This window comes from Cryptomeria japonica, chromosome 7, assembly GCF_030272615.1.
Source record: "Cryptomeria japonica chromosome 7, Sugi_1.0, whole genome shotgun sequence".
NCBI lineage: Eukaryota > Viridiplantae > Streptophyta > Pinopsida > Cupressales > Cupressaceae > Cryptomeria > Cryptomeria japonica.
This window is the reverse complement of record NC_081411.1, coordinates 563,782,438-563,799,907: the sequence shown is the minus strand read 5'-3', so window position 1 is coordinate 563,799,907 and position 17,470 is coordinate 563,782,438. Positions and strand designations below refer to the sequence as shown.

Here is a 17,470-nt window from a genome sequence, read left to right as displayed (position 1 = left end):
TTGCTTGAGGGAAAATGGTTGCTTCTATGAAGCTCGATCTTTTGATTCTTCTATATGGGGCTTCTAATGCTTCGGCTGGTGATTGAGCTTCAATGTCCTCCATCTCTATATGGCCAATTTCCGTGTCTGTTACCCATTGTACTTCATCTTCCAGCTTGGATGCAAGAGTATGTCCTTGATATTGGTACTTCATTGTTACAGGCTTCTTATCCAATTTTACCTCCTCTTTGGTCTTCTTCTTGCTTGGGGATGGGTCCATAAATCTCCTTTATCATGCACGAAGAAATCCACAGTTAGCTACTATATCATATTATAAAATCATCACATACTTTGGAACTTCGACATTCCGGGGTATGAAAACCCTTTAGAACAACTCATTTCAGGACTTTGGGGTTCCGAGTTAAGAAAAGCCTGAAAACAACTAACTTCGAAACTTCGGGAGTTCCGAGGTGGGTGAAAACACTTGTAAGGATCAACTTCGGAACTCCGGAGTTCCGAGGTGGGTGAAAACACTTCTAAGGATCAACTTCGGAACTCTGGGGTTCCTAGGTTCTGAGGTGGGTGAAAACACTTCTAAGGATCAACTTCGGAACTCTAGGGTCCAGGGGTTCTGAGGTGGGTAAGATTGCCCAAAACACCAACTATGGGATTTCGAGGTTCCGGAATCCCAAAACAAGGCAAATCTCTCAAGGACAAATTTTCAAAACTCCGAGGTTCCGAAGTGGGAAAGACAAATTTCAAACTGAGCTTAAAGGTTCAGGATTTTGGAGTTCCGCGATCCCGAGATGGGTGAAACTTCTCATTAGGTCACTTTGGAACTTCGGGGTTTTGAGGTGGGTAAGTCGGGCAAAATTGAGGCGCCTCGGGATTTCGAGGTTTTGAGATCCCGAGGTGCAGAGATTAGGGTTCCGCAAAACGAAAAAGGTCCAAAATTTATTGAAAACACGCAAATCTAATCTAACCCTAGCTTAAAAAAATGACTTGGGGATTCCAAGACAAAAAAACAAAGAAGCTAGGAACTTCGGGCTTCCGAGGCTCTGAACAAAACACCAAAGCATACCTCGGGACTCCGGGGTTCCGAGGCAGGACACAAAAGCATACTTCGGGACTCCGAGGTTTTGGAATAGAACACAAAACAAGCCCAAGATTTCGAGACTCCGAAATTCCGAAACTAACCACAACAAAACATGAAGAACTCGGGGTTTCGGAGTTTCGGGATTTCGAGGTTTCAACAAGACGGAACCACAAGACTTCAGAACTCTAGTATTCTGGGGTTTCGAGATCTTGAAGCGAACAAAGAAAGGAGGACCTTGGGACTTCGGGGTTCTGGAGTTCCGGGGTCCTGAAAGAACAAGAGAACAAAACGACAAGGAAACCATTTTGGAACTTTGGGATTCCGGGGTTCCTAAACAAAACAAAGACAAAGATCAACTCGAGACTCCGGAGGTCTGAGGTGATCAAAACAAAAAGAAGAAAGAGAACAAAAAGCAAAAAAAAAAGGAACCAACATTCTGAAATCAAAGAAAATGATGGGGTGGGTATGCAAAGCATAACAGAACCTTTGTAAGACTTACATTTGCAAATTCACTAAAGCAATATCACACTTGGCAAGTAATCTTTCAAGACTTCTACAAATGCCAAATTTTATAGCATCCTACTTCAGAGCAAAAATAAAGTTTCACCACAAAATAATTTAAGAATTTAGCTTAAGCTCTATTTTTAAGGAAGAAGTGGTCCCATGAATTAAAAAAATTTGTGCTTTGGAATTATTTGGAATCTTTTCCAAAAAAAATAGAAGCCCCTACTTTTTTAGGCCTACAAATTTGAGCGGGTGAAAAAGGTGTGGGGCTAGAAATTTCCCCACTAGCTTAGGATGATATCTACCACTTGTCAAACATCTAAGTTTAGTTTCTATTAAAAATTAGTTTTGGAAGGAAATGAATTATTTTAACTTGATTTTATTATCCACATATTATAGAAGACAAGGATATTATATTCATGAGACCACCAACTTCCTTAAATTGTGGAGCTTAAATTTTGAAACACACTACAAAATTCATGGGACCAACAACTTTAAATTTTTCCTAAAAAACCTCAGCAGCTCCAGCTCTTGCTTACAAATTTTGCTGGCATGACATTTGTGTAACTCATTGAAAATCATGCATTGGTCAAGTAATGGCAGACAACAAATTCTATTTAAACTAGACAAATCCAGGAAATCATGTTTTTAATATTTGGTAAGAAACTCTACTAACCAGTTGCGGTTCCCTGAGGTCTTTTTTTTCTAAAATGTCTTGACATTTTCAAGTTAGATATTTTCCAAGGCAAACTTTATTCTTTTATTTCTGACTTGACAGGCTCAACTTCTCATCATTGAGAGAATGCAAAATACATAGGGTTAATTTAGCCTTTTACAAGAACATTGGAGACTAAGCCAATTTGGACTATCTAAAATAGAAATAATAGGCTGTTAGAGATTCAATTGATCTGTCTCTCCAATTAAAGTCATGCCTTTAAATTTGCAAATAAAGATAAAAACTGAAATCCAATCTTAAACATTTCATCTGTGCAGGTTGTTCCATTGTTGCAAACAGTTTCAGCAAGATTATATTCAATGGGTGTAGAGGAATGCTAAAGCAACTAAAGCATTTTATTTCCTCATTTTCAACATTCAGCTAAGGCATTCTATTTGCTCATTTTGAACATTCAGCTAAGGCATTCTATCAAACAATTCCATCTCTTGCATTCTATCTACTAATGCATTTTTATTATTCTTTCATCGATATCCATAACTTGTTGCAATGCACCCACTTTAGCATAACAAGAAGTATGCTAGAAAAGGTTATCATGTTTGCAAATTTTGGTTGCAATGGTTTTTCCTTGAGAAGCCATAGGCAATTTTCCATCTCATCAATGAAGTAAGAGACATTAGGGTGTGTATTTATTTGCAAGGAACACCCATTTTTATTCTTTGTGGGGAAGATGGGCCTAGAAATGGTTATGTGGGCATGGTACTTTAGAAATTTCTAAAATTCTATACATCCTAGTGTTTTTATTCGAAGCCACTACTTTATAGTAATGTAGGAAACCCAAAAAAACTTGTATGCAAAATCTGGAAGCATAGACAACTCTGTTTTCGCATAAAACACAAAGATTATTAATGGGAGACATTGAAGCTTTGGACTGCAATAAATGGTAGGCATAAACCTTATAAACAAATGACAAATGTATGGACAGGTCAGCTAAGATGGAATGAAGACCAAAGGAGTCAAATTCCCTGAATAAGATAGTGGTTAGGGAGGGTAAAAGTTTTGTTTTAAAACAACATTTGTGCTCATGAAGGAAAACACCTCAAAGGGAGGCCAACATATATTCGATCCAACTGGAGTAAATGGGGAATGGCTTGGTCCAGAGGGAGGAGTGGATAGGCCCAAGAGTTTCGATTGTGGGTTGTGCAGATAGTGCGGGCATCGGTGAGGAGAGGCCAGGAATCGACTTGAAGAAGAATGGAAGGTGTGAGTTTGAAACCCAAGGCTAAGCAGAATTCAAATGGCAACAGTGAAAACAATTTGAAGCAAACCAAAGACAACACCAAAAGATTACATTCATGTTAAAGCAAGGTAGGCAAAACCCTAGATACAGTTTCAGAAACTGTAAAATATAACCCCTAAATTTGCCAAGGAAATCATACCTAAATGTATGCTGTCCTTTTTAATCCTCTTCGAGATTACACAGAAGAATGTCTTATTTTCCTCAGTCAAAACCTGGCTGCTCATACTAGTTTTGTTTCAGAAAGAGCGGATTTATTTTTTATTACACTGCAATAGATGTGGGAAATGATGAGTCAGGTGCATGTAATACTGCAGCGGGCACGCTTTCTTCACCAACAACCAATAAAAACTTGGCAATAATCATGAAAAAATCAAATTTAATAACAATTTCCTTAAAACCATAGCTTAAACGAGGAATGCACGATTGTCGAGGGGCAAATTAATTAAAATTAGCCCATCGAAAACATTAGTTGTCCGCCTTAAAGGCAGGGACTAACAATAGGTCCTACTGTAAATCACTATAAAGGGAGTGTGGAGCTCAAGTTCAATTAGGCGTCACAAAGAAGGGATGCATTTTTTAAGGGACGTCCAACATTAATATACATGTATAAGATAGGAAAATAATGTAATAGAGGGAGATGAGATAGAAATGAGAGATGTATCAAATAAAAATATGGAATGCTAAATAGGGATGCAATGTAATGTATTAATAGAATGATGGGAATGTAACATACTAAAACTTATTGTAATATGTCATGAGTTATACAATAACTTTTATTTATGATTTATATTAATGTTTTGCAGGGATATCACAATCTAACTTAACCTTTGATCCCTTTATTGAGTCTAGGGTATAAATGAAACATATAGACAATACATGGGGGATATCACAATCTAACTCAACCTTTGATCCCTCTACTACTATTGAGTCTAGGGTATAAATGAAACATATAGACAATGCATGGGGCTTAGAAATCTGGTCTATGATCCTCCAATTTTCTTACTAACAATTACAAATGATTATTTCATGATTATTCTATTCTAGGTGAGACCATATTACTACAATTGCCATAAATAATACCTTATTGTTGTTTATAGGCAATATCCTATAATTGTCAATTAGTAACACCTTAGTAGATACCTCACAAAAATATCTTATATTTGTTAATGTAGTTATATGTTGTCAACCACTCTATTTAGTGGCCTCATAACTTCCATTAGACGATATCCTATTTTTCTTTTTTGTACATTGATAACAAGCAATTAAGTTTATCCTTTTTTTTAGAATGCTTGATAAATGCTACTTGGTAGATATTTTTATTTTGTGCTTGTAGGTTTTACAGTGGAGTGCTCATTACAAGGAATTGTATATAATCAACATCCTTATATATATCCTTAATATGAGTAGTTTTATTTTACTTTCACTCGGTTGCTTATGTTTACTTTGACATGCATCTTCATGCTAGTTCACATACAATTCTAATGGGGACAATAAATAATGTTAAAAATTGAACATCGGGCACTTATTTTGGTAGATTTTAACATTGTTGACATGCATCTTCATGCTAGTTCACATACAATTCTAATGGGGACAATAAATAATGTTAAAAATTGAACACCGGGCACTTATTTTGGTAGATTTTAACATTGTTGGCCTTTATACAACGATAATTGTAAAAGTGACACAATTTTGTTGGATGTAGGCACATAACCCAAGTATTACCTAGTTTCATCTACACTCATTTCTAGAAACTAGTTCTAATGCTCATTTTATCCATTTTTCATGCAAGTTCAAATCTAAGATTTATGTGATTCACCTAACTCCATTGCACAATTTGTAGAAATGAGCCTAAAATTTTAATCATAATTAATAGGGAATAAATGTATAAATTATAGCATGCAACATTTCACTTGCTACATTTGGAGTTTTATTTCAGGACTAACCTTAATTATTAGATAATATAATCCAATACATTGAAAATGACACCTCTTGCACGCATCAAGGAGCATCAAAGTTTTATCATGCGAGAACAACATTACATTATCATTTTAGGGTATATTACATGATTTCTTGTTGTCTTTGATCTTTGGACACTTATAAAATTGGTATCTTAGGAGTTTGACAAAAGGGAGAAATATTCCTAGTTTACCAAAATCCCCAACCCACACTGTAATTTCAATATAGGTTTGAAACATCAAGGTGATTTGGTTTTAGATTTATGATTCAAATAAGTTCAAATCTACAATTATAGTTTGGCGTTAAATTCATCAAGGTTTTTTATTTCTTCCATAACATCTTTTTCCACATAACCTTGTGAAACTTATCAACAACAAAAGCCTTTATATCTTTATATTATTAGGACAAGCATTTAAGTGAATGCAACCACTTGCAATTTTGTTTCATATATGATTTCTTTCTTTTGTTCGTGACATCTTTAAATACAACATTGGGCCAAAAATTCATTTCCATTTGCTCATTTTTTTCAAATATCTTAAAAGATTGAAGATAGGAATTACCCTTGTTTTAGCTAGAAGAATCTCACAAGGGACTAACACTATTGACTTGAATTTATTTGTGTTTGTGCATTTTTGAATTCTCATCCATTTGTGTTGAAGGTAATGCTAGCCAAAATTTCATATCCATAAAGCGCCACCAAAACCACTAATAGTCTAAATAGAGTTTGAAATGTTTTTCAATCCCATAATTTTACCTCTCAAAATCTATTTTGAAGAGACAAAAGCATTCTCCAACCCCCTTAAATTATTTTTCTTCCACAAGTTTGCCAACTAAGCTTGATGTTGAAGTCAATCCACAAGCATGGACACTTCCTTCAAAATAAAAGTCGGAGTAAACCTTTTTCTTTCTAGTGAAGAATATCATGATCTTGGTCTTGCTAGTATTAACTTGCATGCCCACCTCTTTGCAAAAGTACTCAAAGGTACACAAATGCTCTTTCACCCTTATGTAGACTTGCTGATCAAAATAAGATCATTAACTCACAAGAGGAGCTTGAAAACATACTATTGTAGAACACCTTCCCCACCCTTCATATTCAACCATTCTCAAGTTTATCAATGTAAAGATCAAAGAGACTACGAGATAAAGTATAACTTTACTTAACTTCAATGTAACTCTTAAAACTTTTTAAAGTATTTGTAAGTTATGATACTTCTTAATAAAGTCTATAAATAATTGTTCTTAAATATATTGAGATACCAAGATTCTTTAGTCTACATCATAAATTATGTCTATAAATCTTATTTAAATTTTTCTTCAAATCAACAAAACAACAATAAACTTCCTCTTTCTCATCCCATGTTTATTCAATAATCTGCTTCAAAATGATCCCGTGATCTATTTTTAAATAGTTCCCTCCAACTCGATCGCTCTCCGAGCCAGAAAATGAGCCAACTTAAAACAGAGGGAGGATCCTTTCGGACATTCAAAATTCGAACGAGGGTGACGTGTCATCTGAATTATTGGATTTAAATACTAGGCGTGGAATGCCTAAGGATTTGATAACTCCCAACCAACCGTCCTTCATTCTCTCTATTTCTTCAACCTTCACCTCCAGGAGTTCTTGCAGTAAGATTGTACAAGTAGTCTGAGAAAAAGTCTAATTAACGCGTTTATGTAAATTGTATTGGCTGTGTTAGCACGGGGATGGAGAGGTATGAGAAGGTGGAGAAAGTGGGAGAGGGCACATATGGGAAAGTGTACAAGGCCAAAGACAAGAACACGGGGCAGTTTGTCGCTCTCAAGAAAACTCGCCTTGAGATGGATGAAGGAATACCTTCTACTGCACTCCGTGAAGTTTCTCTTCTTAAAACGCTGTCTACAAGTATCTACATTGTCAGGTTAGCTTGCGATCAGGCCTTGTGCACACCTTTTCTTTTCAAATATCTGATTTTGAATTTTTGGGTTTATAATCTTGTTTTGCCTGGGCGAAAATGTGGGACAGATGAATGACAACAGTAGAAAACCATTTTGATCCGCTTCCGTTGCTATGCTTGGAAGATATATGTTTTTAATTATAACCCTGTTATTACTATCTGCTTGTTGTAACAGACTGAGTTGGATCATACCCACCTTCTGTCTTTTCCTTATCAAATGTGTACTTGGATTTTCATCATATCCTACAATTTGGAAGCATTGGTATATATCGTGTTAAATTTTTATTTGTCTGAAGTCAATAGGTCCTAACCATGGGAGCCATAATTTTTTAAGCTGGGGGCGATACCATAGGCTGCCTTTAGCTCCATTTGGAGTAAGGTTGGATCACATTTCAAAGATCTTTAAACCACAATCATTACACCACAACCTTACCACATATCCCCTAGGGTCATGGGCCATGGCGGCCATATTGTTATGCTTCTTTGTGACAGGTCTTTCATTGTTATGCTTCCATCGCTCTGGTTGTTTTGTGATAGGTCTTTGATCTTTAAACCACGATCATTACACCACAACCTTAACACATATCCCCTAGGGTCATGGACCATGGCAGCCATATTATTATTCTTCCATTGCTCTCATTGTTTTGTGATGGGTCTTTGATTGTTATGCTTCCATTGCTCTGGTTGTTTTGTGATAGGTCTTTGATCTTTATACCACAACCTTACCACATATCCCCTAGGGTCATGGACCATGGCAGCCATATTGTTATGCTTCCATTGCTTTGATTGTTCTGCTATAGGTCTTTGATTGAGATGTAAATTGGGCTCTCAAAATTTTCTGTTCATTTTTTCTTTTGGAATGGGTGTCTGATCTTAGATAGAGTTAGATCGTATGTCAAAGTTTGAAAGCATTAGAAAGGCCATGGTTTCCTTCTATAAAAATTTATCTGTAGTAATCATTCTGATCTAGTCCTTGGCTCTGATTAGGTATTATGTATTGAGATGGACACAATCAACTGGCTCTTTGGAGAGATGCTATTTATGTGTAAGGTCATATATGCTCTCAACCAGTAGACCAATTAGACCTCTCTCCCATGGGCTGTTAAGAAGCCTTTAAGCATTCAATTGATAAACTTTACCTCCCAGAACTCTGGCCAGCTGAAAAAGTTGGTTCACCTCTAAGCTGGGTTACTTCGTAGTGGCTTGTTTATGAGCTGGTTGAGGATGCAAATTCATGTGCAATGGCCTCTTGATTTTTCCTGTTATATCTAAATGGATATTTGTATCAGTGTTAGATCCTACGTTAACATTCTCTCCCGCAATTTATTAATACGAGTTTGCACCAAACAGAGTTGTAATTGGATGATGCCCTAAATTTTGATAATCGTATGTTTGATTTCTCTCAAGCCAAAATTGAAAAGCAGGATATCATGTAATATCCCTACTACTCTTGCTATGCTAGCTTTCAAACTGCTATCATCAAAGAATCTACGTCCAGGTGTAAAGGGAAGTGTTTCCCTTTTCAAGTTCTGTGAATTCAAATTTTATTGATTTTTCACATGGCTTTGTTTCATGCTCTAAGCTGGAAACACTATTCTGGCCAGATGTTAATTCTAATATGTTGAAAGGATGGCGGTGCTGCCTTTTTCTAAAATGAAATTGTTTTTATGATCTACCTACATTAGGATGCACATCCTTATGCTCATAGATGTTGAATGCGGCTTACTCCTGGATTGGTTGGGGTAGACCACATCTGGATTGAAACCTGGTTGATGATACACACGTCTTTCAAATTTTCCATTAAATAGGGTACCTGTTTTTGTCTGATATATTTTACGTATTATTAGTATAGATATTTTATGCTTAAAGTTCTGGAGAGACTTGCTTCCGACCTCATGTCTTTGTATGACATGCCCTTATGGTAGTTTAGTCCACACCTAGAATGAAACCTTGGTTAACAGTATGATTCTTTGACAAACCTGCCAGTGAACCAGGGAATTGCGGTACTTCTCTTTTTGATGCTTCAGAAAATAGTGCCACAGAAACCCTTAAGCTTATACGTGAAGTGGGAGTTGCATTACCTGGCCTCATGCCTATGTTTGACGTGTCATTCTAGTGGGATGGGGCAGGCCACAGTCACACTTGGAGCAGAACAAGTTTGAAACTCTGCTGGGTTTAGCACTTATCTAAACTCCTTTGACTTAGAATAGGTTTAATTGAAAATATGTTGTCATATCTAGAATTAAAGACACACGGTGCCCTTTTTATTTCTAGTTTTTTATTTCAACCGTGCATTTTTTCTATACACATATGGGGTTGGTTATTCCTGCCGTTATGTGTAATGGTAAAACTGATTTTTCAGGTTGCTTTCTGTTGAGCATGTTGAGAAGAAAGGCAAACTACTTTTGTACCTGGTTTTTGAGTACCTTGATACAGATCTGAAGAAATTCATTGATAGTGGTCGATATGTGATTAATGTCGATCCTCTGCCTCCAAAACTGATTCAGGTATTTCTTTCACAAAACCTGGTTTAATATTTATTGCATGATCAGCAGCAATTTACTCAGTGGGTAACTTGGTTTCTATTTATTGGTGGGCTACAGAGTTTCATGTATCAACTCTGCAAAGCTGTAGCTCATTGCCACAGCTATGGAGTATTGCACAGGTGATGTTACAGTGTGCACAAAAGTATACTAATGTGTATACATATTATAGGTTTGAAGGTTTGATTTTTGGGTTTCTTGATTTACCTTCTTCTGTTAAAGAGCCATTTGTTTTTTAGTTCTGCCTACTTGATTGTGTAAATCTAGATTATTCAACCAGATAAGAATTGATGCATGATTGATTAAATGTTGATCCTCACTGAAATAAATTTGTGCAGAGATTTAAAACCTCAGAATCTATTGGTAGACAAGAGCAAGGGTTTACTTAAAGTTGGTGATCTAGGACTTGGGAGAGCTTTTACTGTACCTTTGAAATGCTATACACATGAGGTCTTTCATAGTAAATTGGATCCCACTCCCCTTTTATTTTGCTTTTAGTTTATGTACATTTTAAATTTTTAAGGTCTTTGTTATTGATTATAATGTTGATTTCTGTTCTGTATCCTTGCAGATTGTCACTCTGTGGTACAGGGCTCCAGAAGTATTGTTGGGTACGTTCCACTATTCGACACCTGTTGATGTCTGGTCTGTTGGCTGCATTTTTGGTGAGTTTGATGCTTGACTAAACGGATCATATATTGAGTATGCTGAATGCATTTCTTTTCTTAATTTCTCACTTTTCTGTCTCACTATCAAAGCATTCCCAGCTTTAGCATTGTAAGCACCGATAATTTTCAACAAGGAATGCCTGCTAAGCTGACTTTTGTATTCTTAATGCTTTAGCTGAAATGGCAAAAAGACGGCCACTTTTCCCTGGGAGTTCTGAAGTTCAACAACTGCTTCATATCTTCAGGTAAAGCTTGAAAATGATCTAGAAATTTTTTTGTAGTGATCCGTGGAAACTATATTTGCATCATGTTGCTTGCCCAAACAAAATAACATGTTTAGTTTGCACTTGGGATTGAAAGGCTACTTGGAACCCCAAATGAGAACATGTGGCCAGGAGTAACTAGATTAAAGGACTGGCATATATACCCTCAATGGAAGCCACAAAGTCTTGCTCATGCAGTTCCCACTTTATCACCGAGTGGAGTTGATCTTCTTGCCGTATGTTCTGCCTTCTCTTTCAACCTAGGAAGTTCAGTCCTTCTCTATAAGTCTCTTGTTGCTATGTCAAAAGGATGAGATACTGAAAAGTCTAATTTGTTTTGCAGAAAATGTTACAGTATGATCCTGCGAGGAGGATTTCAGCTAAGGCAGCGTTGGACCACCCTTACTTTGATGATCTTGACAAGTCTCAGTTTTGAGCATTTGTTTGAGATTTCTATTGTTTATATGGCTCTCAAATGGGGTACAAGTGCCTTTTGCGTATACATAGATTAGAGTTCATAATTGTTAATATGGAGGCTTTAGCAAATGGACAGTTTTTTACCCTGTAAACTGAAGCAGGCATGCTGAAAATAGAATTTCGTACAGAGAACCTTTATAGATAGGCAGTCTTTGAAGTCTCATTTTTCGTTTGCAAAAGTAAACATATCATTCCAGCAATGGAATTGATCCCATTTAATATTTTATTCATTTGTTTAGTGACAGTGAGCTTCTTGAGCTCCTTGTTCAGCCAAGGGTCCTATTCTCCATTCAAGACAGCTATATTTACATATAAAGCTATCTGATCTATTTTCTCTAGCTTGAAAGCCCTGGCAAATTGAAGTTTAGTTGATATGAAATGCTACTCATATAATCAATATTTAAATATGAACTGGAGTATACTTGCAATTTTATAAACTTCATTTCGTTTTTACCACAAAGTTGAAATATGGATGTCTTATGTTTGTTTTAGATGATGAAGTTACAGATGCAATTTCAAATGATCTATAGAAATTCTATTGATTTCTTTTCTTTTGGTACATTGTTATTTGTTACCAGGTTGAAACTAAAATATTACAGTGTGATTTCTAAGTAAAGAATAATGGATGTGGAAGACAACTATCTTCAAAGCGGTCACGCAAAGTTAAAACTAACCACTCATGAACACATGTTTTGGATGCTGTTGTTATAGTTCTCTATATTTCCACCTGTTGCTTGTCATATTTGATCACACTAATATTCAGGTGAGTCATCCAAGTCCTTACAAATATGGTCAATTTCAAAAAATATCTCAACACCTGCAGGGTTACCAGCTACAAAAAGTACAATACCTTTTGTAGTAAGGTTAGCTTGGCTGTTTCTTTAAAAACCCTCAGTAATGTTATAAGAACTAATTCATTTTTCCTGAGTAGCCAGCTACTGCCAAAGCTACAATATGATATGATCACTTGTAGTAATTACCTTTGCCATTACCTGAAGAGCCTTCGGCATTCTTAAGATTGTCGATGCTCTAAAGAGTCTTCACAATGGTTTCAGTTATGGGTGCTTGATAGAAGGTAAAAAGAGAGGTTTTATTATTGGTATTTGCAATAGAATATACTTAATAAAAACTCGGGAAGTAGTGGAAATGCTCCCCTATCTTCATTTCATTATCGGGAAGTGGTGGAAAGAAAGTCGGGTTGATTTTTCTTCCGTTCGACTTTAATATGTTTCTTATCTCTGTTGCCATGCTCTTACGAAGGATAAGGGTTAGGATTTGATTCTAAGAATGAATAATACATGTTTTTAATTCTTTTTTGTTAGTTTCCTTTTCCAAGATGTTTTGTTTGTTTGAGGAATCCCTTTGCACAAATGACATCACTTTTGTTAGACTAAAGGCATATATCCATGTCAGCATATTGAGATTTTGTTGGTACTGTCACTGCAATAGTACAGTTGTAGCGATAGGCCAGAGACTCTGCCCCATCCATGCTGTACGCATAATCAAAAGGTACTATCTGCTGGTTCACAGACGCAAAAAACTATTACATCCCATGACATCATTCATGGCAATGTCATTACCATGGCAATTTAATCATGAAGTACTGCCCCCTGATTCACAGGCGCAAGCAACTATTAAATTCCTAGGACATCACTTATAGCAATGTCATCACAATGGCGATTGGTATTTCTTCAATCTTTCTCTAAATATACCAAACCCTTCTCCTTCAATGCTGATCTGAGTAGCTTCTTGTTACAAAAAGTTAATCTTTTGAACAAGCAATTGCAGATTAATTGATACATCGATCAGTGATGCTACAAGCACTTGCAAATTACATCTCTCCTTACAAATTCAAGGTGTAATGTGTCTCCTTTCTTTCTTTCTTCTTGAGCGATCGATCTGTGATTTGATGGTATACTGGTCAGAATTTCATATCCATTGCGATGTAGATCAAAATAAGATTCTTCTAATTATTGCTTTTATGGGTTTTTTTTGTATTTCTGCTGACACAAGTAGAACTTGTTCTCCTGGATGCTCTCTGAATCTTGATGGTCGAGTAGGTAATGTTATTGCAACGGCGTGCTTGATGCAGGCATCAAGGCCAATGTCATGGAAAATGACAAAAAACACACATCTCGCATTGCATACCAGCAAGAGACTTTTCGGTCTTTGTCTTGCTACAGCAACAGCTGCCTGCTGCTAGCACAACATTCATGATAGCATCTGTGATAAAATAGACTTGTGATAATTTTGGATACTACATGTGACTACTGCGTAGGTACCCGATTTTAATTTTCTGGCTGCTTGAGCTAATTCTGTTCTACGTGTGGCAACAAGGATAAATTTTAAGCACAAATATATTTCTGCTGCATACAAGGAATATCTTCATATGTTGCTGAAATTCATCATAAAGAAACGAATATCTTCTGATACTTCTGCTGCATTTTCTCAGGCTAGGTTCTAATGCTTGAATCATCCCCAGAGGCTGCCACATTTCCGATTTCTTCTTTGGCAATTTAAAAAATAATAATAATCAAAGCAGTTATTTGTCAGGGAGACAGTATGAAGGGGTCACATTTCTCAATGGGAAACGAATAGTTTATTCCAACCAGGGTTAATGATGGGGGCAGGCTTCAATAATAACCTACAAGCTCAGTTGATGGGATCAATGTTCAACTTTTTTTATCAGGATGGCTAGAAACAGTCTCCAACCTCACCTGAGACACCTCGTTATATGTCCAATATTGAGGGTTTAACAGGGGCTTGGGAATCTGTCATGACACATTTTCTCCTAAAGCAAGCAGGCAACATAGATGACAGACTGATATTGGAAAATGCAAAACAGTACAAAGGTATTTTAAGACAGGCAGATTTGAAAACTCAAGCAAAAGCATAAAAAAATATTCGTAACGATTTTACCAAGAATGGGTAATTTCTTTGGCAAAACTTATCAATCCAATGTGGAACAAGCGGGACAGAAAGAATGAAATAGAAGGGTTACAAACACAAGCAGAAGTTAATGAGAATCCCGAATCAAATTTGCTCCAGACAGAAGAAGTATGCACATCGCACAAAAAGGATAGCATGGAAGATAAACAAAGAAAAAAAAATTTATAGTCCAACATCAACACCTTTATTGTGGTCTTGAGTGTTATATGTGGAGGAGTTCATGGACGTAAAAAAGAGGCTCAAAACTTTAGAAGTAAGGAAATGAGAAGAGGAGAACAAAGTGTTTGAAGCAATAGAATATACAAACAAAATAGAGAGAGAACAAAAGCCTAAAAGAGCAAATTTCAAGCATGCAAATCAAGATGGAAGCAAGACAACAAGAATTGTAAACAAGAATGAACGATGGAAATCAAATAATGACAAGAGATTTGAACTGACAGAGGGAGAGGATGCAACACAAGTAAAGGAAATTCAATCAACCTTAGCGGACTTAGAAAATAAAGAGTTTAAATTAAGGGAGCAGATAGAAGAGGCTAAATCCTGGTCACAAGTAGTAAGCGGATCAACAAACAAACAAAAAAAGAATCATTGAGCAGCAAATTAAAATACAAATTAGAGAAGAACAAGATAGACGTGGCAAGATTGTAAATATCATTATCAAAGGTCTCAAAGACTTTAGAGAAAAAGAGAGGATTGAAATTCTAGCTAGACACTTTCTTAGAGATAAGTTAGAATGGATAGGGGGTATTCAGCAAGCAAACGGGTTAGGAAGAAAGATAGAAGGTAGAGATAGACATGTAAGAGTTACCCTGAGAAACATAGAGGATAAAAATTTTATCTTTAGAAATAGAAGACTACTCAAAGGGTCACAATTCTATCTAGATGAAGATTTGACTTTTGCTCAGTAGGAGGAACAAAGGAAGGAATGGAATAAAGTAAAGGCAGCAAGAGAGGAGGGAAAGTGGGCATGGTTGAAGAATGGAAAATCTCATATTAGGGAGCGCCTCTCGAATAAGAAATATGAAATAGGGGCCCCACGAGATTGCTTAAATGTAGTGAGTTGAAACTACAGAGGTTATCCATGGAGAAGAGGTCTTGGGGTGGGGCCCATAGTAGAGGGGAAAGATATTATCATTTTTGTTGAAACACATGAACATGACGGCTGCAAGGTCCCAGATTTTGAAGGTTACAAGAAATTTTTTGTTTGGAACAAGGGGAATGGGACAGGAAAAGGTCATGGTGGAGTTACAATGCTTATAAATGAGAAGTGGTATGGAGTTGTTAAAGTTGAAAAAGAGTACCCAAACAAACAATACATTTGGTTGCAAATAACAGTGAATGCGATAGTTTTTAGGTTGGTTGCTTGCTACTTTGCCCCTAAAAACTCTAAGTTCTACAAGAGGGGGAATTTAGACAAAGAAGATCCGTATGCATCTCTAAATAAGGATATCTCCTTATTCAACACCTCAGGAGAAATAATGCCAATTGGTGATTTCAATGCAAGGACAACCAATAACCAATCTTTACTGTTGAGCAGTGGTAAAAAGGGAGAAAATAATCCACTATGGTTGGAAGAAATTGAGGGTCAATCTTGGGAAAGAACTTCACATGATAATAATGTGGATGTCTCACATTTTGGGGTAGAATTATTGGGGATGTGTAGTTTGTTTGATTTAGTTATTTTCAATGGTATGAGAAGATGGCCGACATCAGGGGGTAGTACTTGCAAAACTTATAATGGTTAGAGTGTGGTAGATTATTTGATTTGCTCTCAAAACCTTACATCTAAAGTGCTAGAGTTTGACATCGGAGATTGTCTTATAGAAATGAAATCAGATCATATGCCTCTTTTTATGAAGTTGGACTTTGCCTCAAGCAACCCCCAAGATAAATAGGCTCCGTACATGCAAAAGACAACAACTACTAAACGTAAAATCCTCATCAACCAAGAAAACAGGGACATCTTTAATGTTGTCCTTAAACAACAATTTCATGAAATAAATAGTATTCTGGTTGATGAAAGATTCAATACGGAAGAGGATCATGTCCATAGCAGCTTGTTGATCCCTATAATACACAAGGCTTTGAGCGCCTGCAAAAGGACTTGCAATAGGAAGAGGGTTGCAGATACTTTCTCGACAAACCCATGGTATAATGAAGATTGTAAGGCAGCCAAGAGATCTTTGAAAGGGAAAGGTATGAACAAAGAAAATAGGAAGAGGTACACAAAACTCATTCAAACTAAAAAAAAAGAATATGTATAGGTGAGAAGGAAGGAGTTACAGTCCCAAAGATTTCTGGAAGGAATTGCAGCAAAGAAGAAAATAAAGTGAAAACAATATTACAGATGCCCAATGGTTGGATTATGCCAAGCTTCTTTATGAGCAGTTACATGATTATAATTTTCCTCCCATTGTGACCACTTCGATGGAGTTATTCATGATGGATGATATCAAGCAGGGAATAAAGAGTTTAGCAAATGGTAAGGCAAGTGATATTGATGGCCTTCAAGTGGAATTCTTAAAGTGGGAAGTTGAGCTTCTTGCTCCTCACATAAAGGGTATCTTCAATAGGGTCATACGAGATGGTTTTCCGACAGATTGGACAACTAGCGTGGTTATCCCTCTCTTTAAGAGTGGGGATATCAACAACCCATCTAACTACTGCACTATTATGGTCAACCCCCTTCGAGGCAAACTTTTTGGGAGCTTGGTGGAGCGTAGAATCAGTAGTTGGGCAGAAGCGGAAGGAAAAAGGGCCAAAGGTCAAGCCGGTTTCAGACGTAGACACTCCACCATTGATCATTGCACCACTCTTCGGCATTTGATAGAGAAAATATGGGACAATCAAGGGGAAGAAGCATATTGTTGTTTTGTAGATTTTAAGAAAGCATTTGACATAGTGCCTAGAGACAAACTTTGGAATAGAATGGAAGATGTGGGTGTACCTGACATATATAGAGCGGCAGTCCATAGACTTTATGAGAAAGTTAGAGCTAAAATCAGAACTAGTGAAGGAATGTCTGAGTGTTTTGGTAGTGACATTAGCGTTAAGCAGGGGTGCCCTCTATCTCCCATTTTGTTTGGTTTATACATTGATAAATTAGAAACATGGTTAAACACGTC

At 36.6% G+C, this 17,470-nt stretch overlaps 1 protein-coding gene across 3 annotated transcripts; it reads left to right on the top strand.

Annotated features, from left to right (window-relative positions):
* The first annotated feature begins 6,876 nt into the window (after window positions 1–6,876).
* LOC131078429 (cyclin-dependent kinase B1-1) lies at window positions 6,877–11,833 on the top strand. 3 transcript variants are annotated; one of them, XM_058016124.2, is made up of 8 exons: window positions 6,899–7,409; window positions 9,808–9,952; window positions 10,049–10,110; window positions 10,327–10,438; window positions 10,560–10,653; window positions 10,832–10,901; window positions 11,017–11,155; window positions 11,263–11,833. In XM_058016124.2, exons 1-8 carry the CDS (start codon window positions 7,216–7,218, stop codon window positions 11,353–11,355), a joined length of 909 nt encoding a protein of 302 aa, XP_057872107.1. In that variant the 5' UTR covers window positions 6,899–7,215; the 3' UTR covers window positions 11,356–11,833. The 3 variants fall into 3 exon arrangements, with proteins under 3 accessions (XP_057872108.1, XP_057872107.1, XP_057872109.1); XM_058016126.2 differs by lacking the exon at window positions 6,899–7,409 and adding an exon at window positions 7,443–7,575; XM_058016125.2 differs by lacking the exon at window positions 11,017–11,155 and having other exon boundaries at window positions 6,877–7,409.
* The last annotated feature ends 5,637 nt before the right edge of the window (window positions 11,834–17,470 follow it).